At 44.5% G+C, this 27616-nt stretch overlaps 1 protein-coding gene across 1 annotated transcript; it reads left to right on the plus strand.

Annotated features, from left to right (window-relative positions):
- Positions 1 to 24350, plus strand: KCNH4 (potassium voltage-gated channel subfamily H member 4). The gene is made up of 16 exons (XM_074220544.1): positions 1 to 76; positions 2327 to 2560; positions 3197 to 3334; positions 3494 to 3624; positions 4778 to 5021; positions 5378 to 5535; positions 13344 to 13551; positions 14205 to 14402; positions 14818 to 15017; positions 16205 to 16454; positions 17229 to 17482; positions 18082 to 18120; positions 18509 to 18864; positions 19178 to 19284; positions 19627 to 19700; positions 23574 to 24350. The coding sequence occupies exons 1-16, from the start codon at positions 1 to 3 to the stop codon at positions 24054 to 24056; spliced, it is 3150 nt and encodes a 1049-aa protein (XP_074076645.1). The 3' UTR covers positions 24057 to 24350.
- The last annotated feature ends 3266 nt before the right edge of the window (positions 24351 to 27616 follow it).

Here is a 27616-nt window from a genome sequence, read left to right on the forward strand (position 1 = left end):
ATGCCTGTCATGAAGGGGTTGCTGGCCCCCCAAAACACCTTCTTGGACACGATCGCCACACGCTTCGACGGCACTCGTGAGTAGAGGTCGAGAGCTGCAGAGGCTGGGGAGAGAGAGCAAGGGACTGGGGTGACCCCCGGGTTGTTGGGTCGGAGAGTGCAACCTGTCCTTGTCTTGTCAGCCTGAGCGCTACGGAAACACAAGTGAAGGTGGGAATGGGAAGCCCAAGGACACTGGAGAGGAGTCGCATCCCGAGACCTAGGGAGAGAGAGGCTGAGGGCGGACGGGTCAGAGCTGGGCATTTAGAAAATGCATTGGGATGAGGCCTCTTGAAGAGACGGGACAAAGGCTGGGACTGTTGTGAGGACAAGCAGTGAGGGGAGCCAGAAACGTTTGAAGTTGGACCTCACTGTGGTTGCAAAGGGTCAGATGTTGCTAGGGGCGCGTTGGTGTGGGGAGGGGTCAGGGGAGGCTCGTTGTGCAGTAGAGGCGGAAAGGGGTTTTTCGAGGCCTAGGGACACCCCCTCCCCTAAATCTCGGTTTCCTAACCCCAGTCCCCAAAGACTGAGCTATGGGGATGGGCATATGTGTGTGTGAATGGAGGGTATGGAGGGACTAGGGAAGAGGGGACGGGAAGATTAAAAAGAAAGGAAGCCAAAACCTCGTTTATGCTATGAGGACCCCAGTTTTTCTCTTTTTTCCCGCCCTTCCCCCCCCCCCGAAGAAATAAAATTCCGGACTTCACTGGGACAGGAGCAATGCAAAAGGAGGTTGGAACCAAGGTCATGTGCACCCTACACAACAGACCAAAGAACCATAAACTGAGATTCTCTGCCTCACTGACTAAAGAGGGGATGGCTGCCCTCAGTAGTGGAGAAGAGAGCTCTCTTTTAACCCTACTCATTTCACTGTACCCGTCCGCATCCCACCTAGCGCTAGTTCTCAATTCAGGACCGTGGACAGCCACCCCAGAGCCCCTCCTACGTTTCCCCTTTTTCTTACAAAGGAGCTAAGCTGGCCCCTTCGGGTTGGCCAAGAGAGAGAAGGAGGGGAAGGAAAGTGGTACCCGAGGGCGGATGCGGAGTTGCTCGGGCCCTACCCCTCCCTTCATTCCCCTCCTCCCGCCTCCTGCGTTTCCATAGCACCTATCACCGTGGCAACCAGCCCTGCGATGAAGGGAGGAGGAAGAGCACGGGGCCCTGCTCCTATCCCCTCGCCTCCAGTGCCCCTTTCAACTACCATCCTCTCCCCTTTGTCCCCTCAAAGGACTCTGAGAAGAGGAGAGGGGAGCTTGAGTAGCAATTTATATTCTACTTCTACTTAGACTCTGATCCTGAGTCTGAGCTCAAGCTATGTTGGCCTCTCTCTCCTCTCATCCTGCTGAGAATAGTCTTCTGTGCTCTCCCTCTTCGCAGTCGGCCCCCATCTTGTTTTTATGGGGTTGGACAAAGGGGTGGGGAGAAGGTCTGGGGGGGGGGTCTTCAAACTTTGAGTATCAGGGACAGATTATAACTATCATTACCACTCCAAATCTCCAAGTCTCTGTAATATAGTGAAGAAGCACCTAGGTCAAAAGATCTAATAGGTTCATGTCTGACTCTTCCAAAAACAAATATGTGATCTTGGGCAAGGCATTCCTCTTCCTGGGTTTCAATTTTTCTCATCAATAAAATGAAATGGGCTAGACTATAGGCTCTTCGGGGCTTTAACATTCTAGAATTCTAAAAAGAGGTGGATTCTAGTTCCTTTCCCATATTTTATATTAACTTTGTGACCTTAAACAAATCACTCAACTTCCCTGGGGCTCATTTATAAATTGAGAATAATCTTTTACCTGCCTCTAGATGAGCAATCAGAATAGATCCCCTCCCTCTCTACCATTGCTCCAGTTTCCCAGCCTGGGAATAATACCTGGGTCTCTAGTCATTAGACCAATATTTAGTTTCTTTATTTTAGAGTCTCTATGTCAAGTGTAAGGTTCAGAATTTGAAAATCTTGCTCTAAGCTTTTCCTGGGATAGAACTGGAGAGATTGTGGATTTAGTCATGGACCTAAGACTGAATCCCTGATCTGCTTGCTTCCTGTGCATCTTTAGGCAAGTTACTGAACCTACCTTGGTATCATTTCTTATAAAATAGTTGTGGGAAGTAAATAGATTAAAAAACTGCTAAGGTTCCTTCCAGCTCTAAATCTTGGAATCTGTGATCCTATGTCTGTAACTTCAGATCCATGCTCATCTTGAACTTAAGATATCCTTTCTCAAATCTTCCCTTCTCCAACGAAGCCCTACCCCTTACCCCCATTCTGAGGCTTTTTCTCCTCACAGACAGTAACTTCCTGCTGGCTAATGCTCAGGGTCCCAGGGGCTATCCCATCGTGTACTGTTCGGACGGCTTCTGCGACCTCACAGGCTTCTGCCGAACTGAGGTGATGCAGAAAACCTGCAGCTGTCGCTTCCTCTATGGCCCTGAGACCAGTGAGCCTGCCCTGCAGCGGCTCCACAAAGCTCTGGAAGGCCGGCAGGAGCACCGAGCTGAGCTTTGCTTCTACCGAAAGGATGGTGAGAACTCTTTGACTCCCCCAAGAGACTTAGGGGTGTCTCGTGGCTAAAGGGCCTAACAGATTTAGAAAGACCTATATCCAAATATTTCATCTGTCACCCATTAATTGTGTGAGGGTGGACAAGCACTTACTTAAGATTTCTATGCCTCCATTTCCTCATCTGCAAAATGGGGGTGATAATTATATCTGGAGTTTCACAAGATTGTTGTAAGATTCAAATAAGATAATATGCAAAAAGGGCTTTGCCAATTTTAAAATGTTATATTAATATCTATTATTTGTTAACACACATTTTAAAAGTCAAGTCAATGAGCCAAAGAAACTACTTTCTAGCTGCCAAGCAATATTCTACATGCTGGAGATACAAATACAAACAAACAAACAAACAAACAAAAAGACAGTCCCTACCCGACAGGAACTCAATTTTATAATTTTATTTTTATTTCTAATCTGTAGAAAAAATATATTTCCTATTCTAATTTTTATTACAATCTATTATCCTCCAACCTCTTGTTGTCTAAAAACAAGCCCCTGTTTTATCTCCTTGGACTAAAGGAAAGGATTATTTGGGGAAAAGGGATGTCTTGGAGTAATCAGGGCTCTTTATCTATTATATCTCTTCCTTTCTCCCCAGGTTCAGCTTTCTGGTGTCTCCTGGATATGATGCCTATCAAGAATGAGATGGGAGATGTGGTGCTATTTCTTTTTTCCTTCAAAGACATCACCCAGAGCCAGGGACGGGGACTGGGTCCTCCTGGAGGGAATAACCATGGTAACTTCAGTAATTGGGGGGAGCAAGGAGAATGATGGGGTAGGAAAGCAAACCATGGGGAGGCCTATTGAAGGAAGAGAGTCCTGAGGTGAGAAGGATGACACTTTACATGTTGCCCAGGGTTCACAGATTATGCTTTCTCCCAACTCACTCCTCTAGCAGAGAAGACTAAAAGCAGAAAAGGAGGTAGTTCAAGGCTTCGAACAGCCAGGAGACAGGGTCATACTGTTCTACACAGGCTTACCACCCAGTTTGGCCGCCGTGGTCAGGGCAATGTAAAAGCCAACAATGTGAGTCATCTCCCAGTTGCCCTAGCCCCTCCCAGTCTTTAGTTTCTAAATCCCTCTGTCTTCCTGTCTTCCAATTGTTCCCTAATCCTTGTCTCTGTAGCCTGATATCTGCAATGTACCCTATTCCACCCATTTTCCAAATTCCTCTATTCCTTTATTCATTTTCCTGTGTCTCTCATTCCCCCCCCCCGCCCAAAAAATATCCTCCTGTTCCCCTAGTCCTATTTCTGCCCATGTCCCTAACCTGTACTATCCCTGCCTTGATGAGCTTCCTACTTCCTGGGGGGAGGGCTTGTGACATCATCCCATTTTTTTTTGTTATGTCAAAAAGGCAAGATATAGGTTATTGGCATTTTCTACTACTCCACAGTTTTCCTTGATATCAGTGTGTGAAAAAAATAATTGGGTAGTGAGATCCCCAAAGATAAGACCTTTTTTCCCTGGGATCAGGGAGAAAGATAAGTGTTTGTTCTCCATTTAACCTATGAGAATTTCAAGTCTCCTACAAAGGAGCCCTTCCCTTTCCCCTCTCCACTGCACCCAGACAAGTTACTGTATTAGCTAATATTCTGTGCTCATCACTAGGACTGCTGAGGTGGGTATGATTGCTATCCCTAGAGTGTTTCATCTCCTTCCACTGATACTTCCTGAGCCCAGAAGCAAAGCTTGAGAAGGGAGAAACTAATGGCCTCAGGGCTAAACCCTAATTAGAATCTCAGACTCCACTTGTCACCACCTCTCTTTCAGGAGAGCATCCCTACTTACTCTTCATATACTGGGAATCAGGGACTTTATCCCATACCCCAACTCAAGCTCTAGACTAGGAGGAGCAAACCTTTCAGGGTGCCCTCAGAAATAGGAGCAACTCAAACAAAAAGGGGTTAATTTGAGAGTGGGAGAAAGAGGGCAAACCAGACAAAGAAGCAGAACTACAGAGCTAGGGGAGAGGGACTCCAAATGGATCACACTGACTCAGAGATCTCTTTCTCTGCATTCTGGATGCAGGCTAGAGCCCCTAGACTCTGCTTCCTTCTTCCCAGAATTCTCAGCCCCAGTCCCTTTACCTCATGATTACCCTTGCCCCTTTCCTCCCAATGTTCCCCAGCCCTTTTCCCCCCCAGTGTCCCCCCAGCCCCGATTCCTTTTCCCCCAGAACGTGTTTGAACCGAAGCCGTCAGTGCCTGAATACAAGGTAGCCTCTGTGGGGGGGTCCCGCTGCCTCCTCCTTCACTACAGTGTCCCCAAGGCCCTCTGGGATGGCCTCATCCTCCTTGCCACCTTCTATGTGGCCATCACTGTCCCCTACAACGTCTGCTTCTCAGGCGCCGATGACAGCCCCATCACCACCCGGCACACTCTCGTCAGTGACATCGTTGTGGAGATGCTCTTCATCCTAGGTCAGAGTCCACCCCAGATACTTTCTGGACCTTCCTCCCCAAAGTCCAGACTCCAAACCTACTTTAAGCTCCCAGATCCATCTGTGTTCCATCCCTCTCCTAGGTTTCCAGAATATAGTTTGACCTGGGACCCACCCCCTTCCCTGGGTCTCTGGGATCCCAGCATGGAGTCTTTCATCTCAGCTAAAGAATGGTCCAGCTGTAGCCCATCCTCACCATCTGGAACCTTTTCAATCCCAAAGTCCCACTTACAATTCCTAATGAGGTTAAAGTTCCCAGGACTGGTTAGGGTGAAGATAACATTCCTATCCTCCTAACAATTTTGACATTTGTCTTCTTTCCTTTTCTCTCACTAGACATTATCCTGAACTTCCGCACCACCTATGTGTCCCAATCAGGTCAAGTTGTCTCTGCCCCCCGCTCCATTGGCCTTCACTATCTGGCCACTTGGTTCTTCATTGACCTCATTGCTGCTCTGCCCTTTGACCTGCTATATGCCTTCAATATTACCGTTGTAAGTGACCTCCCATGGGATTCAGACTCTTCCCTGATTCTAATATCCTCAATTCAGGATCCAGGATCTTTCCTTCCCTACCTGATACAAAAAACAAAAAGGATCTTTAAATTCAGGCCTTGGTACCAATTTCTCTTGCTGAGAGGTTGGAAAATGCCAAATTCAGCCCAACACTCCCTTCCAAGAGGAGTGTAGGGTAGCTCAAACCCAAAGATAATCCTCAATTCTCCTCCAAGGTCTTCCTTCTCATTAGCATGCTACTTAATGAGTATCTTTTAGGGGCCCAAAACCTTACTGGATACTATATGAGTTAGAAAATTAATAACACAGTCCCTGCTATCAAGGTAGATAGAATCTATTTGGGAGTATGACATAGCAAGTAAGAGATAACAAATTAATAAATGAATGATGTAACTTATGGGAGTTTTGAAGGGAAAAAAAAGATTTTCTTTAAGATGTTCAGGGAAGTCAGTGTGGTGGAGGGGAAAGAAGACCAAAACAGGACCTTGTTTCTAGTCCTGAATTGACACTGACTAGAGGAATAATCTAGATCTAGTCATGTCACAATTATCTGCCCCATTTTTTTTTTTAATATTAGGGGATTGGGAAGTGAGAAGCAGTGAGGTATAATGGAAAGAAGCTAGGCAAAGAAGATGTAAAGGGAAGGAGAAACAGAATTTCAGGTAAGGAGGGCAACCCAGTGAAAAGTTGGGATGGGGCAGAGGGTTATCTTATGTTAGATTGCCCCCAGGCCTATTTTCTCAGACATCTTCTCAGAATCACCTCCTCCCTCTTCTCAGTGATAGACAGAAGGGTGAAGAAATTGCAAGGCCAGTTCTGGGATCCAGAACTCAAGGTCCTGTCCTTTGGCAGAGAAATAAGGTCACTCCAGTTGTTTAGAGAAAAGAGAGGATGGAGGTGAAGGCAGAGGAGGAGGAAGAGGAGGAGGAGGATGGGGTCCCTTGGGTCTCTCTCCATCTGAAGGGAGTAGGGTTGGAGGTTGATTTTCTCTGCCTGCTGCACTTCCAGCTAGCTATAGCAGGAAGCCGCCTACACATACCCTGATTTAACCAGCCACCAACAGGCTGTGGGCTTCATCTCTCAGCTCCGCACACACATGTGCATGCTCCCACACACATGTGTGTGCCTCGAACCCTGAATGAACTCATATGCATGGATGTAAGTGATCATGCTTTGGCTCCCATATGCATGCCTCCAACTGTCTGAATGCACAAGTATATGGATATCTACCTACCCCTCTCTTTTGGCACCTCAAGGCCAATGGGCCAGGAATAAAAGAGGTAACCTGCCTTGGGATGGTGGTGCTACAAGATTCTCCCCTTTTCTCTCCTCCATAGTTAGAAATTCGGTCCCCTGAGTGGTGTGTTTAGGGGCCTAGAGGTTAGGGAAAAGTATATCAGCACTTTAGTCTTTACCCTCTTCCCCTCCCCCCTCCCTATTTCACTTTAAGGTTTTAAAGGGACAGATATGAGTCTTTTAACCAGACCTCCTGACCCTGAAATACTGGGTCTGAGTATTATCTTGCCTAAAGGGAGAATGGATGAGAGGGTACCCAAACTAGCCTGTCTGCACATATTCCCACATAACTGTAAAGACTTTTGCATGTCTGTAAGGACCCCACTGCCTGTTACATATACTCTATCATAAGTGACTCTGAGTGTCTTCAAGGATGTTCATTATTGTCAAACAGTGATACAGTGAAAAGAAGTCTTGATTCACAGAAACTCAAATGCCAGTTGTCAGTTTTGAGCTATGAGACCCTGGACAAATTATTGGGTTGCCCCCAGCCTCAGTTTCCTCAGCTATAAAATGAATGTGTTATATTAAGTTGTTTCTGAGGTCACTTGCATTTTTGGTAGTCCAGGGGTTTCAAGCAAGGTCTTCTTCAGAGATTAGCTCATCTGGGCTTTCCTTCTGGGTAAGATAGGTTCTTCCCAGAGGTCATTAAGAGAGAGAAAGTTCTTGCTTGTTTGTTTTTTTTTTATTTGCAAGGCAGTGGGGTTAAGTGACTTGCCCAAGGTCACATCTAGGTAATTGTTAAGTGTCTGAGATCAGATTTGAACTCAGGTCCTCTTGACTCCAATGCTGGTGCTCTATTCACTGGGCCATCTAGCTATCCCTCTTGCTTGTTTTTTTAATCCCTCTCTCTCCTTTTCTTCTTTCATAGACAGTTACAAAATCTTCCTCAAGATCCAGCTAGAGTTGGAAGGGACACTAGAGGTCATATATGAGAGTCCAATGTAATCTTTCCTTTTTTCTCACTACACATTATCCTGAGCTGCCACACCACCTATGTGTCCCAATCAGGTTAAGTTGCTCAATTCTGAATTCACGTTCTCTGACAAAATTCAGTAATTTTTCAATTCTTCCACACTGCTTTTCTTTTGAGCTATGTGGCCAGTGACAAATCCCTTACTTTCTCTGAGCCTCAATTTCCTCATATACCTACCTACCCTGAATGTAACCCTCAAAACACTATAAAAATGTAAGAAGTTATTATTTTTGAGTAGCTGGGTGACTCAGTGGATGGAGTTCTGGTACAAAGTAGGGAAGATTTGAGTTCAAATCCAGCCTCATATACTTACTAGCTGTATGATCCTGAGAAAGGCACTTAACCCAGTTTGCCTCAGTTTCCACATCTGTCAAATGAGCTGGAGAAAGAAATGGCAAACCAGGCTAATATCATTGCCAAAAAAAAAATCCCAGATGGGATCATAAAGAGTTAGAAGTGACTGAAACAAATGAACAACAAAAGTTTCTATTATTCTTCTATCTGACTATAATCTCCTGTCTATTTTTCTATTCCTCACTCTTCCTCAATTTATTCTTCATCTTCAGTGTGACCTTTGGTCAATATAGCCCTCAGTGCTCTTCTAAATCATCTGGTCTCATTTCCCTCCTTTTCTAATCTTGATCCTATAGTTGGCCAGTTAATCTTTACATTCTCATGAATTTATGAATACTTTACCCCTTGTCCTATGTCATGCTTTGCTAAACCCCCACTACTGAACCTCTGCTCCTACTCACATACTGAGTCTGGAACAAATTTATGTCACCTTATCTCAAAGACACAAGGTAATCCTTTTACTGTTCCCTAACTAAATCTCTAGAGCATTCCCCACATCACTTGTTCCAAGTCTTCTCCTTTCAAGCATCTTATCCCATCCCATCCCATCTTCCTATTCCCTCTTGTTAGAGAATCTCACTTGATTGAGAAAATGGAGGATATCTTCTCCCTTCTCTACAATCAGTCACCAAACGGTTATTAAATAGTACATGATAGACACTAGGCTAAATGCTGCAGATATAAAGAAATGCTAAAATAGTTTCGACAGAAACTCAGGAGCTCCTTTCCTGGTGGGGAGGGGAACATCATGTAAATAACTTGGTACATAAAGAGAAAGATTAGATGGAAGTAATCTCTGAGAGAAAAGTGAGAAGCAGTAAGTAGGTTACTGTATCTAGATTATAATGTGCACAGAAAAGAGTAAATTGTAAAAAGAATGGAAAGTTAGTTGGGAAGGAAGCAGATAATGAAGAGCTTTAAATGCCAGAGGATTTTATATTTGGTCTTGTATGTCATAGGAAACCACTAGGGTTTGTTGAGCAGAAGGGGCAGGGCAGGGTTGACATGGCTAGACCTGTGCTTTAGAAGAAATCTCATTGGCTATTAGGTTTGGAGGGCAGCTAGGTAGTGCAGTAGATAGAGTGCTGGGTCTGAAATTGGGAAAATCTGACTGCAAATCTGGCCCAAGACACTTAATAACTCTGTGACCCAGGGCAAATCACTTCACTCTACCTCAATTTTTTCAACTGTAAGATTAGTTAGAGAAAGAAATGGCAAATTACTCCAGTATCTTTGCCAAGAAACCCCAAATGGGGTCACAAAGAGTCAGATAACTGACAAAAACAACAATTAGAGTGAGGATAGATTTGAAGCAAGAAGATGGGTCAGAAGTCTATTGCAACAGTATTGGTAAAAGAAGATAAGAACTTAAACTAGGGTGGTAGCTAGATGAATAGTAGGAGAGAAATAGAGATATTGTAAAGGCAAACTGACAAGAATCCATTCAGTGACAATGAGAGGAAGGACAGAGGGAAAGAAGGAAGGGAGAAAGATGGAAGCAATGAAGGAAAAAAGTAAGGAAGCAGGGAAGGAAGAAAAGAAGGAAGGAGGAAAGGAGGGAAAAAAAGAAGGACATAAGAAAGGAAGGAAACAAGTATTTATGTGTCTACTATGTGCCAAAGGGCTTTTTAAATATTACCTGATTTGCTCTTTACAACAACCCTGAGGGAAAAATAGGGGATATTATTATGCCCATTTTGCAGTTGAGGAAAGTGATGGTTTGTCCAGGATCACACAGTAAATATCTAAGATAGTATTTGAACTCAAGTCTTCCTTACTCCAGGTCCTGGTATCTTTTTGTTGTACTACCTAGTTATCTCTGGGTTAGCTATGTTAGATGACTGAGAAAAAAAGGAAAAAAAACTGAGGTTGTGAGCCTGGGTGATTGGAAGGGATGATGGTACACTTACTAGTACTGGGTAAGTTCAGTAGAAGGGAGGATTTAGGGGGGAAAGCTGATGAGTTGTAGCTTAGACTTGTTATAAATCTATAAGTTATCTAGTTCAAAATGTCCAAAAGATATTTGTGGATGCTATATTTGTAGCATAAGAAGAGTGACTAGGACTGGCTTTATACATTTAGAAATCATTTACATGGAGATGATAGTGGAATCCATGAGAGGTAATAAGATCACCAAGTGGGAGAGTTTAGAGAGAGGAGAAAAGGGTCCTGGACTGAATATTGGGGAACACTCCTATTTAGTAGGCATGACATGATTGATGAACCAGTAAAGGATGGAGAAATGGATACAGCCTTAAGGTCTCCAATAGATGGGAGGTCAATGATGCATCAAAGGAGACTGAGAAGATTGAGAAACAGCTAGATAGAAAGGAGAAGAATCAAAGGAGAATGGCACTGGTAACCTTGGAGAAGACTGTTTCAATTAAATAATGATATCAAAATTCAAATTGTATCAGTAGAAGAGGATTTTTTATCTTTTTTATATCATTTTGATTTCCTAATATGTCCTTTTCTCTACCCAACTTAGAGAGCTACTTGTTTCACAGAGCAATGGTTTTTTTTTTTGGAGTTGGGGAGGGTTAAGTGACTTATCCAGGGTCACACAGTTAGTAAATGTTTGAGGCTGGATTTGAACTCAGGTTCTCCTGACTCAGAGCTACTTGCTCTATCTACTAAGTCACATAGTTGCCCCAGAACAACAATCTCTTAATGGTCTTTTTTTTTTTTTTTGGGTCCTCATCTTTCTTGTTTTTCTATACCACTGCTGAACATGCTCTTCTATATACTTTCTATTATCTGAGTTTTCATGATATTTTTCTCTCTCTGATCTTTCTCAATTATCTGGTCATTCCTTTATTGCATCAACAACCATGTCTTAACCACCTAACTATGAGGGTACTCCAAGGCTCTATCTTGACCTATTCTCTCTACACATTCCCTTGGTGATATCAATATCTCCTATGAGTTCATTTATCATCTCAATGCAGATAACTTCCATGTCTGTCTATCTAGTCCTATTCTTTCTTTTGAACTTGTCCCATGTCATCATTGGATTGACCATTTCCAGTTGAATATCCTGTAAACATCTCAAATTCTACTTGTTCAAAATAAAACTCACTTTATTTCCTCCTAAATATCCTCTGTTTTTCTTACTTATTTCTGTCTAGAGCACTATCTTTCCAGTAATCCACCTTCAGATTCATTCTCAACTTTTCACTTTCCCTCACACCCCCTATTCAATGTGTAGCCAAATCTTGTCTATTCTACTTCCATGTCTATCTCTTTCTAGTTCTTTCTCAACCCCCAAAATCAAGTCTTCACCATTTATCTTAGACTCCACTTTAATTCTCTCCACTCACTTCAAGTTCAGGATTTCATTATCTCTCTCTCCTGGATTATTGCAATGCCTTCCTAATTGGTGTCCATGAATCATCTTTCACCTTTTTATCCTCCACACAGCTACCAAAATGATACTCCTATAACAGAGTTTCCCTAGGTCATTCCCTTGATCAAAAAGTACAAGGAGTCCCCTATTCTAAACTCTGAAGATAAAATACAGACTTCTCTGATTGGTATTTCAAGCCCATTACAGTCTGATTCCACCTTATCTTCCTAGGCTAATACATTATCTGTCTTTCAAAACTCTGATCTCGGGGTGGATAGGTGGCACAGTGGATAGAGCACCGGCCCTGGAATCAGGAGTACCTGAGATCAAATCCGGCCTCAGACACTTAATAATTACCTATCTGTGTGGCCTTGGGCAAGCCACTTAACCCCATTGCCTTGCAAAAAAAAAAAAAAAAACCAACTAACAAAACCAAACCAAAAAACCTCTGATTTCTATTCATTTTGAGTTGACTTCTAAAAACATAATGATCCATCTCTTTGCCTCTTGGTTTTTGCATAGGCTATTCTCTTTCCTCTCTCCCAACCTTCAGTTTAGTGCATGGTGACTATTCTTTAGGTGAATGGGATAATACATTCCACCAAAAAAAAGTGAGTAAATGTGCCTCCATCTGGTATAATTAAATTTGTCATTTGAATCTGTCAATGGAAAGAGGCTGTTCCCATCCATGTAGTAGGGGAATGGAGAATATCTTCTCCTAAAAGCAGGTGCCTGGTATCTTCCATTTGAATGCCCTATCTTAAGCATTCTGGCCATGTGTCAAAGCCCTCTCTTCTCCCCTCTAACCCTTGGAATCTTCCTTCAATGCTCAGTTCAAGGACTACCTCCCACATGAAGCCTTTCTTGATCCTCAAACTGCTAATCCTCAATTGTTTTTCAGTCATGTCTGACTTCATGACTAGTCTCTGCCTTTTTTTTTTTTAAGGTTTTTTGCAAGGCAGATGGGGCTAAGTGGCTTGCCCAAGGCCACACAGCTAGGTAATTATTAAGTGTCTGAGACCGGATTTGAACTCAGGTACTCCTGACTCCAGGGCCGGTGCTTTATCCACTGTGCCACCTAGCCGCCCCATTTAGGGTTTTCTTGACAAAGATTTTAGTTTGTCATTTCCTTCTCCTGCTTATTTTTATAGATAAACTAAGGCAAACAGGATCATAAATCTAGAACATATCTGAGGCTGGATTCAAACTTAAGTCTTCCCCTAATGCTAGATTCAGAGCCCTATCCACTGAGTCACCTACCTTGCTCCACCCCTCCCCCAATATTTGTATTTACTTGTATGCTATTTATTAGTACATCATTTTCCTGGTGGAATGTAATTTTTCTTGAGGGCAAAGACAATTCCATTTTTTCTTTTTATCTCTAACATAGTGTTTAGCACATAGTGAGGGTTTAAATAATGCTTACAGGTTTAGTAGAGTCAGTGTGTCTAGTGGAAAGAACATTGGCACTGGAATTATAGAACTAGAGTTTAATGCTTATGTCTGAAGCTCACTACCTATGTGATCTTGGGAAAGTTGATTTGCTTCCTTCTCTGGAAAATGAAGGGGGTAGAACCATATGACTTTGGGGTCCCCTCCAACTCTTGGACTGTGAGCCTATAATCAACTCATTATTATCTTTTTCCTTCTATTATAATGATATCTTGACCTTTCTGTTTTTCCAAGTAGCAAGCCAGAGCCAGTACTGGATAGGGACTGACAAGGCTTTACCTGGGGCCTCTGAGGGCCATGAAGAGACATTGAACTATCTAGGTATGGGGTTTCACCAACCCCTTTTGTCTTTTCTCCTCCCAGACATCACTGGTGCACCTATTGAAGACAGTGCGTCTCTTGCGGCTACTGCGACTGTTGCAGAAACTGGATCGGTATTCACAATACAGTGCCATGGTGCTCACCCTGCTCATGTCCGTGTTTGCCCTGCTGGCACATTGGATGGCCTGCATCTGGTATGTCATTGGTCGAAAGGAGATGGAGGCCAATGACCCACTGGTCTGGGACATTGGTGAGTGTTGGATTTCTGACTCCTCAGCCTAATATCTTTACTAAATCTCTATTTTGGGAACTCCCTACTCTTCTCCCATTAGAAATTAATAGACCTTCTAGAATCTCCAACTAATTTCCAGTGAGACCTTTGCAGTAACTCCTCTCAGGACCCTTGGACTGATCCTTCAAGTAACCCAATGCTACAGGATTCTCTTACTTGTCCTCTCAGCTCCATGAGTCCTCCCAAACCTTCACTTTCTCCTCAGTCTCTACCAGTTTCCTTATACCAAGGTGGTAGCTGAGGCCTTGAGAAAAAGAATCTTTCCCCCCAACACACACACACACACACACACACACACACACACACATACCTGCCATAGTCCCCTAATTTCTGATGTTCCTCAGTCTTGGATTTCAATTATATATATTTGAATTTGGAGCTAGATCATAGATTTGGAACTAGAAAAAAACAAGATACCATTTAGTCTAATCCTCTCATTTTAGAGATGAAGAAACTGAAGTTAAGTGACTTGTCCAAGGTCATGTGGGTTTAGGGATATTTTTCAAGCTAAATTATCCTTTCCCTCCCCCATTACCACCCTACTCAGTGTGGTTGGTGGGTAGCATCACAGGTCTCTGGAAACTGTTCTGTTCTCCTGTTTCCCAATGTAGGTTGGCTACATGAACTGGGCAAAAGGCTCGAGTCTCCCTATGTGAATGGCTCAGCTATGGGTGGCCCCTCTCGGCGTAGTGCCTACATTGCTGCCCTCTACTTTACACTGAGCAGCCTCACCAGTGTCGGCTTTGGCAACGTCTGTGCCAACACAGATGCAGAGAAGATATTCTCCATTTGCACCATGCTTATTGGGGGTGAGACACTCTGACCAAGGACTCTGGATCTCCATTTTCCCTCATCTACCCACCTTAGAAATCTAAAGATAATTAATTAATTGCCCATTCTCTCTTGCTTTCACTCTACTTGGCTCTGAGGTTTGTCCTAGGTTAATTCCCCCCAATGAAGAAGTCGGGGGTATGGCCCCACCAGACAACATGTATGTCAATTAGTGGGATTTGTAGAGTTCCTAAGCAGTAAGCACCATCTCTTGGGAGAAGAATGGGAGAATCTTTACTGTCAAGTCTAACCATGTTCCCAAGGAACTGCTTTCAAAGCTACCTACTGTGATCACTGTCTATCCTGAGAATGAACCCCATCCCTTGTCCATAGTAGCCTAATCTTGTTCCTATCTGACTCTGAAGTGCTATTGCTATCTCCTCTACCCACTAGCACTAATGCATGCTGTGGTATTTGGAAATGTGACGGCCATCATCCAACGTATGTATTCCCGACGCTCTCTCTACCACACGCGCATGAAAGACTTGAAAGATTTCATCAGAGTACACCGCCTGCCCCGACCCCTCAAGCAGCGCATGCTGGAATACTTCCAGACCACATGGGCTGTCAACAGTGGCATTGATGCCAATGAGGTCAGCACATCACCTGCAAGCACTTTACCCACTAAGCTCTGATGGGAGGTCAGGCCAGAATTTGTAGATAGCCAAACTAAAGCAACCAGGGAAAGTTCCTAAATCAAAGATGAAGGATGTGTGGTGAGGTGGCAGTTTGTCCAAAAATGACCTGAAGGTTTAGTGGACCACAAGCTCAGTATAACCTAGCAGTGTGTGATATGTCTTTTAAGGAAACTAATCAAATCTTAGGCTATATTGATAAGTGTAGAATTTAGGACTGAGAAGATGAGAGTCCCATTATATTAAAGAGTAAGACTGTCTCTAAAGCTTTGCTACATTCAGTACTGGGCACCATGTTTTTGGAAAAACATTGATAAGTTGAAGAGAAATGAAAGAAGGGTTACCAAGATGATGAAGAGTCTTAAGTTCAAATCAAATTTGAGGTCACTAAGCCTGAAGAAGAGGTTGGGTGATAGATGACAGTTGTCTTCAAGTATTTGAAGGGAGTATCACATGGAGATTTTAAATTGCTCCTGCTTGGGGGCAGCTAGGTGGCGCAGTGGGGTGGCTAGGTGGCGCAGTGGCTAAAGCACCGGCCCTGGAGTCAGGAGTACCTGGGTTCAAATCCAGCCTCAGACACATAATACTAACTTAGCTGTGTGGCCTTGGGCAAGCCACTTAACCCTATTGCCTTGCAAAAAAAAAAAAAGTTAAGAAAATTGCTCCTGTTTGGCCCCAGAAAGCAGAACTAGAAGCAATTGGGAAGGGGGTAAAATGTTGAAAGACACATTTATGCTTGATTTAGGGGGATAAAAACTTCCTAATATATAGATCTATTCAAAAGTAGGATAGGCTAACTTAGGACATAATGGGTTTCTCTACAAAAAGTATGGATGATCACTTATTGAGGATGTTGTCATTAGACATGGCCTATGAAGTTCATTCCAACTGAACTTTCTGTGATTCTCAGTGAGCACTGGTCATGGGCCCAGGTCATAAGTGGGGAAAGGTCATCATCACTAAATGGGGGAAGATCTCATTGTTGTTCAAGGAGATGAGATGTTAGGGTTAGGGTGCAACAGAAGAGATTGGGGAAGGACTTCTGAGTGGTCAGGGTTGGGAAACATGATCTCCTTCCTTCCAGATCTTCCAGCATGTTATGAATGAGTATAGCAGCATCAGGGTCACCTATGTTCTTTATGCAGTTGCTAAAGGACTTCCCAGATGAACTGCGGGCTGACATTGCAATGCACCTGAACCGGGAAATTCTGCAGCTGCCACTCTTTGGAGCAGCAAGCCGGGGTTGCTTGAGAGCCCTCTCGCTACATATCAAGACCTCTTTCTGTGCTCCTGGAGAGTACCTGCTACGAAGAGGGGATGCCTTGCAGGCATATTATTATGTCTGCTCTGGTTCACTTGAAGTCCTACAGGACAACATGGTGCTGGCTATTCTAGGTGAGACACTTAGTCTCAGCTTCAGGGATCAACAGAAAGTTAGAAATCTGGGGAATTCAGAGTGGGCATCTGGAATTGTTGATGACCATCCTCTTACTGACTATTCTCTCAATCCTACTGAACATTCTTCCACTGACTTTCCCTATTGACTATTATTCTACTGTCCACCAATTCTACTGACCATTTCTGCTCTAAGTATTCTATCCATTGATTATTCTAGGCACTGACCATCTCTGATCACCATTGATCATTCTGACCACTGTCCATATTCTACCCCCCAACTACTGACCGTCTCTTACCCTTATTGGTTATTCGATCCACTATCTCTACCCTTACTGACCAATTTATCCATTAAATATTCTCTACCCCCACTAATAATTCCAGACATCGATCATCCCTGCTACTTCCCCCAAACCACTGATAATTCCAGTCACTGACCATCTTCCATTCCCAGTTATCATTCCAGCTCCTGACTCTCCCCTATCCTCATACTCAGTCTGTGTATTGAAAATCATTTCTGTGACTGGTCGTGTCCCCATCAATCATTGCAGTCATTGAACATCCCCTAACTCTGATGATCATTCTAGCCACTGATTCTCCTTTTTAATAATCAGTCCATCTATTGACCACCTGACTATTTCAAACAAACATTTACAATCACTGTCCTAATCCCTTTTACCATTTCTTCCACTGATTAATGCTGTTCCTTCAATTCCATGCTCTAGCCTCCTTCATTGATCAAACACTGACCATCCAATGTCATGTCACTCACAGGGAAGGGAGACCTGATTGGGGCAGATGTCTCAGAGCCAGGATTGGACCCTGGGTTGGGATCAGGATCAGCCTCTTCGGGTTGTGTCCTGAAGACAGATGCTGATGTAAAGGCGCTGACCTACTGTGGCTTGCAACAGCTGAGTGGTCAAGGACTAGCTGATGTTCTGCGGCTCTATCCTGAATATGGGGCTGCCTTCCGAGCTGGCCTGTCCCGAGACCTCACCTTTAACCTGCACCAAAGCTCTGATTCCCATGTATGTATATCATTTACCTTATTAGGGTCCTTTCTGTCCTTTCCTCTGAAACTCATGCTTAAACTACCCCTTAGCAAGGATTCCTATGCCAGACTCCTTCAAGATATGACTACTCTGCATATGGTTCATATGTAACCATTACCCTGACCTCATGGGGATTCATCAGGACCCCTTGTCCTTGTTGCTCTTCTAACTGATCTAGTTGGATACATCTTTTATTTATTTATCAAATATTAATTGAGTGCTTCTCATATGCTAGGTAGTCTACCAGTGTGGAAGGCAATACTTATCAGCTGGCTCCTGTACTTATATCTGGATCCTAATTTTGCTTTCCCTACCTCTTTCTGGCTCTATCTTTTCATCTCCAGATCTTTATCTTCTTTTCTCTTTCCCTTGACCTCAGAGTTGGGGAAAGGACCTTATCTGAGCCTTTGCCATTAGATTTTTGCCCAGCCCCCATCTCAGTCTGACTCTGAGGAACACTAGTTTGAGGAGGAGGGATAAAATGGGAGTTGACCTTGAAGAAACAAGATGGTATCTCTCAGATACTGACTCCTCTTCCCCCTCTTCCTCTCTAATCTCCGCCTTGTCCTCTCCAGGGTCTCAATCGTTTTTGCCGATCCCCACGCCTTTCTCAGGTAATCTGTGCCCCTGGGGAGTGGGGCTGGACTGGGAGAATCCCCAGGGGCTCAGGTCAGGGAAGAGTAAGTCTCTTAAGGGAAGGGTCTATGTCATTTAAAAAATTTTTGTAGTTCTAGAACCTAACAATACACACACACATATATATGCACATGCAAATGTGTGTATGCATAAATATATATATTATATATATATATATATGTATGTATATATGAATAGATAGAGCCATAGATTAGTAGGTATAAGGGTTGAGAAGTTATGTCTTTCCTCAGTTCTGTTGCTGCTTAGGGCGAAATCATTTGAAAAGAGAAGAAGGCTCCCTTACTCAGAGAAGGGGTATTCTTCTCTGTGGCCCCTGAGGCCATAAATGGCCCACTCTTCCTTTAGCCCCAGTCAGACAGCTTCGGTTCCTCCTCAGACAAGACCCTGGCATCATCTATCATGGAGGCCGAAGGAGGCCCAGAGCCTGCGGGAGCCCCTCGACCCCGCCGGCCACTCCTGCTGCCTAGCCTCAGCCCTGCTCGGCCCAGAGGCTCCCTTGCCAGCCTTCTGGGTGATGAGTTGCCTCCATTCTCTGCCCTCACTTCTTCCCCTTCCCAATCTCCCTCCCCTTCCCCAGCCCCGGCTGGCCGGGGCCAAAGTCCCTCCCTTCATGCCCCCCTGAAGGGTCCCGCTGCCTGGAAGGCCCCTCAGCTGCTCATCCCCCCACTGGGCACCTATGGACCCCCGGACCTCAGCCCCCGGTGAGATGCCAGCCATTCCCAATCTGTCCTCAATCCTCTTCCCAACTTTCTCAAGCTCTTTCTACTGTATCACTTACACCAATTCCTGATTCTACTGCTGAGCCACTGCCCACTTTTCAACATCCTCTACCCCAGTCCAGATTTGCCCAATATCCCACCTCCCTCACCCATCTCCCAATATCCCCCTTGTATCTCCTCACTGCTCCCCGCTGACTTGACCTTGTTACCCTTCTGTCCTTTTACTCTATTCTCTGCTTTCTCCACTTGTAACGACTGCCTTTCCCATCCCCATCCTTCTCCCCGGCTTCCCCAGGATAGTGGATGGCATCGAGGATTCTAACAGCACTGGAGAATCTCAAAGTTTTCACGTTGTCCGGGGACCCAAACTGCCTCGTCCTCGACGGCAGTCACCTCCCTCAGGTACGAGTCAATTCAAATCTCACCTTCTAAAGGAGGCTTCTCCCAGTCCCTCTTCATCCCACCCTTCATTCTCTACTGCTGTGGTTTTCCCTCTGAGATCACTTTCTATTTTCATGTGGCTATCTTGTAGCACAGTAGTGTAGTATCTGGGTACAATCAGTCAATCAACTCATTAATCAATCATTCAATTCCATATTCCCGTGGATTCTCTTCACCTTCCTCTGCTATCTAGGATCTTCCAAGGGTTCCCTGTGATAAAAAGAGGGGAGACTCCTTCCTTTCTTCCAGGCCATCCAGATTCCCTGACACTATCTACCTCTCCTTCCCCTTTTCTAACTTAAGGGTCTGGACCCAGCAGGGAGCTGGCTGCTGAAACAGAGGAGATGAAGGTGAAAGTTTGTCGATTGAACCGAGAGGTGAGATGTCCATAACTCCTAACGTACATATAATACCTTAAAATTTGTAAAATGTTTTAAGGACATTTTTATATTGATCTTCATTACATCACTATGAAGCATGTACAAAGTGTCTTTGTTATCTGTCTTGAGCTAAGGAAACTGAGGCTGAGAGAGGTTAAACAATTTGCCAGTGAGTCACACAATGTCAAGGCATGATTCAATCATTCTCTCTTGATTCTGAATCCAGGATATTTCCCTTGTCCAATTAATGGGAGAAAACATACCATTTTCAAGAGATATCCCCTCTCACTTCCAAATTGAATGGGCTTTATGGCCTAGAGAGAGAGAAAAACTCTCAATTCTGCGGTATGGAGGAGGGAACCTACTGCAACCTGGATCCCCTCCCTGTCTCCCACTTATCTTTCTAAAACTTCCTCTAGCCTTTTCTCAAAATGAACCCATGAAAGTAGGGAGGAGGAAAGGCACAATGGGGAGGGGGAAAGGAAGGTAAACAAGGGGTGGTCACTAAGCTCCATACTGATCAGGACCCCAGATATCCTGTACTTTGGTTTAATCTTCCAGGTATAGGGAAAAGTCCTCCACTATGCAGGTCTCAGGCTCTGGATTAGGGGGTATGGCATAATCCCATTTGTCTCTGAGTGGTTGCCAAGGAGTCATAGGTTCCTTACCCTTGGGATTTTGTCACCCTCTCTTCTCTGGTAAACAGCCACTATCCCACAGGGGCTGGAGGGTAGGGAGGGGGGGGCAGAGCTCCTGTTAGTGGGGCAGAAAAAAAGACCTGGCAGAACTTGGACTCATCTGTGCCCTTTGCCTTGGTCAAACCCTCCCATCACCCAAGAGAAAGCAGCAGTTGTTTGCAAACAGATTCAGTCTTTTGCAAAGGCCTAGTAGAACAGTGTGTTGTTTTTGAAAGCTACAGCTTTACAAGTACATGTCCCTCACCTTCATTAGGTAAACTCATCAGACCTGTGCTAGGGTCTTTCACTGTTTATTATGGCATCACAAGTTTGTAAATGGAGGGAACATTTGAATCAGTCAACAAGCATTTATGAATTGCCTATCTTGGGTCAGGTACCATGTATATAAAGTACCAGTAATACAAAGAATGGCAAAAGACAGTCCCTGGCTTCAAGGATCTCGAAGTCTAGGGGGCAGCTAGGTGGTGCAGTGAATAGAGCACCAGTCCTGGAGTCAGGAGGACCTGAATTCAAATTTGACCTCAGACACTTACTAATTACTTAGCTGTGTGACCTTGGGCAAGTCACTTAACCCCATTGCCTTGCAAAAACAGTCTAAAGAAGGAGTAACATGCAAACAAGTATATACAAATAAGATATATTCAGTATAATTTAGGAATAATCTCAGAAGGAAGGTACTAGCATTAATGGGGATCAGAAAAGAGTTATAGAAGGTGAGATTTTAGATGGGAACTGAAGCAAGACAGGAAGCAGAGAAAAAGAGGGAGATTATTCCTGACATGAGGGGGAGGGACAGTCAATGAAAATGCATGGAATGTCTTTGTAGAATAGCAAGAAGGACAGTGTCATTGGATTGCAGAGTTTCTGGTGGTGGGGGGAGGTACAAGAAGACTAGACAGGTGTATATGTGTGTGGGAGGGGGCAGGTTATAAAGGGCTTTGAACACCAAATAGAGGATTTTATACTTTATCTCACATTAGAGGGAGATACTTCTTGTTGTTGAGTTGTTTCAGTCATATCTGACTCTCCGTGACCTCATTTGGGGTTTTCTTGGCAAAGATACTGGACTGGTTTGTCATTCTTTCTTCAGCTTATTTCACAAATGAGGACACAGGTAAACAGGGTTAAATGATTGCCTAGGGTCATACAACTAGTACATGTCTGAGGTTAGATTTGAACTCAGGTCTTCCTAACTCCCAGGCCAGCTACCTGCCCTAGATAGATATAGAAGTATATTAAATGCAAGGGAAGAGTAACTTGGCTGGTCCTGCAGATGACCTTTGAGGTCATCTAATCCAAGTCTTTCATTTTACAGATGAGAGTATCCCTTCATATATCCGGTGAGTTTGTGACTTGCCCACAGTCTTAGAAGCAGCAAATATTTAGAGCTAGGATTTGAACCTAAATCCTCTAACAACAGTAGTAGTAACTAGTAATTGTATAGCAGTCTAAGGTTTGTGAAGTGCTATTATCTTATTTGACCATCCCAATAACCCTGTGAAGTAGGTGATGTTATTGTCTTTATTTTACAGATGAGGAAATTGAGGCTGAGACAGGTTAAATGACAGGATTGCAGAGCTAGCATGAAAGAGGATTCCAACTCCAACTCAATTTCTGGCTCTAAGATCAGTTATCTCTAAATTGAGGCCTTCTCTCACTCCTATTCAGCCCTACTCTACCACCCCCATCATTCCATATTACTTCTTGTTCCATTTTCAAGCCTCTGAATTACCTCTAGGCCCTTAATAACCTAACAATCCATACTCATGCTCTTTTCTCATCAATCACAACCACCTTTCATTCCCCTAATATCACCCCTGTGATACCACCCTGTTCTCCACAGCTAGAAAAGCTATCAGTTCCCTAGAAGTTATTATTCAAGGCTCCATGCTTTGACTGATGTCTTTGTTCTATCACTGATAAAGATTACAACAATTCCTTGTCTTAGGAGATAGGTTTTCATAAATTGTTATGGTTGGGAAACCAAACAAGCAAAAAACAAATGAACACCTGTAGTCAGTTTTTCATTTATCTAGACTAGTCCTCATGCTATGAACATACCATTCATCACTGGGCCCATGTTCAAACTCATTTCATCTTGAGAAATTTTAGGGGCAGAGTCAAGATGAGGGAGTAAAGACATTATAGGAAGTTTTTGTGATCTGAAAGCATAGACATTAAAAAAAGAATTATTAAATTGATATTGCATGGATTTTTTTGTGTTAATTTGTGCTGGCTTAATTGGCATTAACTACTTAATAAGGAAATTTGTGCATCTTTGATATTTATATTATTGACATTTCCCTCCCCTTCCCAGAGATCCATCTTTTATAACAAACAAAAACAGGGAGGGAAACAGTTCAAGGAAAACATAGGCAACATATGGAAAAAGTTGGACTTTATAAGTGGTAGGTTTCAAACCTTTTGCAAAGAAGTCTTGGGTGAGCTGGGGAGGGGATACAGAATGCCTTCCAGGCTCTTTTCTTTGGGATAATGCTTGGTCATGATAATTTTGCCACATCCACTGTCTTTTTACATTTCTCTGAACTCATATTCATGGTTTCTTTCAGAACAAGAATATTTCATTACTTTCATGTCCCACAACTTGCTTAGCCACACCTCACCAATGTAGATGGCGACCTACATCATTTCAAATTGTTTTCCCTTGAAAAAACAAGATTTATATATGTTTTATAAAATTTTTAGTTGTAGAAATGGACCTTTTTTTTGTCATTGGTCTTCTAAAGAGTGTGTGCTTTGGGGTGGCTAGGTAGTGCACCTGCCCTGGAGTCAGGAGTACCTGAGTTCAAATCTGACCTCAGATACTTGATAATTACCTAGCTGTGTGGCCTTGGGTAAGCTACTTAACACCACATGCCTTGCAAAAACCTTAAAAAAAAAAGAGTATGTTCCTGGGAGCCTGCTCCGGGTTAAAAGGTCAAAACCAAAACATTTGGAAATTTTTTTCTTTTTTCCTTTTTTTAGTTTAGTTTTTTTTTTTTGCAAGGCAAACTAGGTAATTATTAAGTGTCTGAGGCCAGATGAATTTGAACTCGGGTACTCCTGACTCCAGGGCCTGTGCTTTATCCATTGTGCCACCTAGCCGCCCATGTTTGGAAATTTTAGTCAATTTTTTTTGCATGATTGCCTGTAATAACCATATTTTCTGCAGATCAATCACCTCAACCAGGAAGTGTCTCAGCTCAGCAGAGAACTTCGCCACATGATGCATTTGCTTCAAGCCTGGCTGGCATCCCGGGCCTCCTTCACAGACTTTCCTGTACACTCTGGGCCTTCAACTCCTCCATGTCCACCACCAAGACCTCTTTGTGTTTCTCAATTGTTGACTGAGCCATGCCCTGGGACTCAGGATACCACATGTGCTGAGGTCCACTGTCTCCAAAGTTCTCCCCAAGCTGGTCTGAGGGAATCAGAAATGGGGACTTCTTCCCAGAGCTCTAGGTCTACTACACCAACCTTACGTTCTGTACAGCTATGCCCTTCTAGCCCTGCCTCTGGTCCTGCCCCGATGGGACCATCATCTGGCCTGGAAGTTCCATCTCCATCTGCTGGCTCTGTCTTCCCCAATGGCTCAGCTCCACTTCAAAGCACCAACCAATATCACTTCCACTCCAGTTCAGATACTTTCCAGTGACCATGGTTTTAGGGCCCAGGCCTATCCAGTGGGGGCTTGGGCCGCTCTCCAGGGATGGTTTGGGTACCTTGCTTGCCCACTACAGGGTCAAAAGCCACTGGATGGACTGATCATCATTGGGTCCTCTGAACTTCAGAGGTGTGACAAATGGTGGTGAACCCTGACCCCACTCCCTCTTTCATTCTTTCCCTCCTGCCCCTGTACTCCTCAAGGAGCCATCTGAGCCAACTGTGCCCAGTGGGCATGAGACAAAGAGTTGTGCCTGCGTCAGACTGGGCAGAGGAAGTGCCCTTTTCCCAGGTGACCTGAAAGCAGGTAGGGAAGAGTGGTGGTGGTGGTGGTGGGGTGGCAGGGAATGGTATGTGAACAAGACTAAGTTAAGTGGGGAAGACTCCAGAGGCAGTAGTGAAAAGTCCTGGAGGTTTTCCTGCTTGGGGAAGGAAAGAAGCAAACATTAAGTCCTGGGCTGGGAGTCTCTAAAGGCAAAGCTGAACTGTGCCCCCACAGTCTCCAAAGTCTTCTCAAGTACAGAAAATAAGGACTTAGTTGATTTCTGTCTCTTGTTGAAACTGTAACAAGTATGAGAGGTTAGATTGCTTGAAGGATTTCCTGCCCAGAATGACTGAAGCAGGGAGGGAGGTAGATGAGATTTTTCTCTTGAGATCACTTGGTGAAGATGAGAAACACTTAGCTCTGTTCTGCCCCCCAAAATGCGGAAAGTGGGGGAATCTAAAGTCTTCAGCTGTGATGAGAGATCTCCAAGCATATATAGTCTTTTAGGCATCACGTAGCCTAGGCTGGGAAGATTCCTGGAATTATAAATTTGGAGCTAGAAAGTACTTTTGAGATCACCATTTCCAATCCCCCTGAGGCTTGGAGAGGTCAAAGTGATTTGTCTAAGATTTAAGTATCAGAGGCAAGATTCCAAATTTAGTCTTTCCGACTTTTAAATCTGGTGTTCAATCCAGTATACCATTCTTCCCATTTAGGAATTAAGACAGAGATTCTCTAGGGACAAAAACTCTTTCCCCATCTGAGGGGGGTAAGAAAGGGACTGAGGGAAACCCCTTTGGGGAGAGGGATTTGCAGAATAAGAGTGTATAGTATACTCTTTGGCTCCCATTTGCTTTCTGTTTTAAGGATTACAAAATACTTTTCTCACAGCTCTCTGGGAAATAGGTGGTATTTCCTTGTGCTTTCAAGAAGGGGAAAGGATTCTGAGATATAACAGTGACTACTGTGGTCACCCAACTATAATGTATCAGTCTGGATTCAAATCCAATTCTCCTGACGAGCAAGTCCAACCCAGTTTCAACTCAGTGATATCAATACAACTCCAGGCTCTATTCTTCCAAACTTACTCACTGCTAGAATACAGTATTGTGTGGAATACAGTTTTTTAATGTTTTACTAAACATTGGACATATATAGAAAGTCAAAAATGGTTCCTGTCATTAAAGAGCTTACATTCTTTCCTTTATTTTCTCTCTCTCTCTCTCTCTCTCTCTCTCTCTCTCTCTCTCTCTCTCTCTTTTTCTTTCTTCTCCTCCTCCTCTTCCTCCTTCTTTTTGAAAAAAATAATATTCTAAGCACATCTTTAACTCTCATTGTTCACGGTGTGTTTTATGTTCCTAGGTTTCTGCTCAAGGTAACCAGTCTGGCTGTCGACGACCCTTCAGATATTCCCAGGAATAACTCTTTCCCAGCTCTCCAGCTCTGACGCCTTCCCCCCACCCCAGTTCCAGCCTGTGACTCAGTCCATCTACCTCCCTCCCTGTACTGTCTCACACTCAGGGTCCCCTCTCCACATAAACCATTTCTGCTCCCTGAGCATTGGGCCATATCCTCCCATCCCCTTTTCTCCTCAAGAGAACCTTCCTTTTCCTCTCTGGCTCTCATAGGGGAAATAAAATTCTCTTTATTTTTGTAGCTGTTGGACCTGGCTGTTTCTTGGGATGTATTGGGAAGCTCCAGAGGCTTACAGGAGACAAGACAAGCAGAGGAACATAAAAGCCCTCCCTGCACTGCACCCTAGGGGCCCCTGTTGCCATCTCTAGGAGGAGCAAAGGCGCCAACCTGCCTGGCACAACATTCACGACACTAGTGGCCCCAAGGGGTGTGTGTGTAGAATCCTTAACAAGTGCTCCAGGGACCCATTATAGCATCTAACTTACCTCCCCCTACACAGCACTTGGAAGAGACAAAGCTCTGCTCCCCCCAGTTCAATAGACAGAGGGGAGTAGGAAGGGGCCTGTGTCAGATAGGATCACTCCCCTTTCCCTTGTAAAATCCACGCCCCACTCTCATTGTCCCCAGTGTTGAAATGCAGCTGTGTCTGAGAAGGAGCATGTGTCATCTGCCTAGGATCTTCTGTGTCTCCCATTCTTCCCCACTCCCACCCACCTACTGGTTATTTATAACTTATACCCCTCCCAACCCTCCACCTCCACACTCCTGTGTCTCTACCTTCCTCTGTATCTTGGGGGGGGGGGTACCTCAGTGACCAGATGGTGTTAAAGTTGGGGAGGAGTTGTAGAGTTGTGCGATGGTCTCAGAGTAACTAATTCTCTCTAGACCGCAATAAAGGGCCAGTCTCCTTGGGAACAACATCCTGTCTATCTCTGAGGTTATCTGGGGTCCCAGAACAAATTCAAGACTGTATTTCCATTGGGTGGCAGGAGACAGAGGGTGGCTTTCTTGGCCTGATGCCCCGGGATGTATATTCTAGCCACCTTTCGTGTAGTACCTCCCCCCAATGAACCCGACACTCTTTTAATCGACCGCAAACCCGGTCACAATTAAACTTTCCCCTATTCTCATCCTGAAGTCTTTTCCCTGGATCTGGAGTATATTATGGAATATATATATATACACACACACACACACACACACACAAACACATATATTTATTTATTTATTTATTTATTATGGTGCCAACGGGATGATCCTTTGTCCCGGCTTCTAGTCCTGCTTCTGCCACTAACTGTGATCTCGGGCAGGTCTGGCCTCAGTTTCTCCAGCTGTAAAACCCAGACCGCGATCTCTAAGGTCGCTTCTCAGACTGCCGAGGGGACCGCACCGGCCGTTTTCGGGGCGGGGGGCAGAGGTTTGTTAAGTTGAATTCCGTGGAGCTGGGTGGGGAGGAGCCCGCTAGCAACCATCCTGAGGCTGACCACCTCATCTGATCATTCATTTAAGCGCCTTCTAGAGAGCTCTAAGTACGCTGCCATCGCCTCCCCAGCCCGAGCCGGTGCCCCCGCTCCGGTCTCGCGTGCCCCCACAGTCTCCAGGCCCGGGCAGCTTGGGCATCTGCGGGCCACGCCCAGCCTGCCGGCCGCTCCACCCCGATTCCGGAGCTCCAGCGGCTTCACTCCGCCCAATACCGCGGACTACAAGTCCCAGGATACCACGCCCGTCAATCCTTTTTCCCGCCGCGAGATCGCCCCCTGCCGGCTCAGCAGGCGTGCCGGGAGAGCCTCGTTTCCATTGGTCTCGCGTCCCTGTCAGTCACCCGGGAGCGGAGGGGGGCGGGGCGAAGCAGGAAGATCCGGATCCGGAGC

The sequence above is a fragment of the Macrotis lagotis genome, chromosome 2 (assembly GCF_037893015.1).
Source record: "Macrotis lagotis isolate mMagLag1 chromosome 2, bilby.v1.9.chrom.fasta, whole genome shotgun sequence".
In the NCBI taxonomy this organism is placed as follows: Eukaryota; Metazoa; Chordata; class Mammalia; order Peramelemorphia; family Peramelidae; genus Macrotis; species Macrotis lagotis.

Excerpts from the sequence above, each read along its gene's own strand:
- KCNH4 (XM_074220544.1), top strand. The coding sequence starts at position 1 with ATGCCTGTCATGAAGGGGTTGCTGGCCCCCCAAAACACCTTCTTGGAC. Across the intron at positions 3,625-4,777 it reads GCAATGTAAAAGCCAACAAT|AACGTGTTTGAACCGAAGCC; the intron begins GTGAGTCATCTC and ends CTTTTCCCCCAG. Across the intron at positions 5,022-5,377 it reads GGAGATGCTCTTCATCCTAG|ACATTATCCTGAACTTCCGC; the intron begins GTCAGAGTCCAC and ends TTCTCTCACTAG.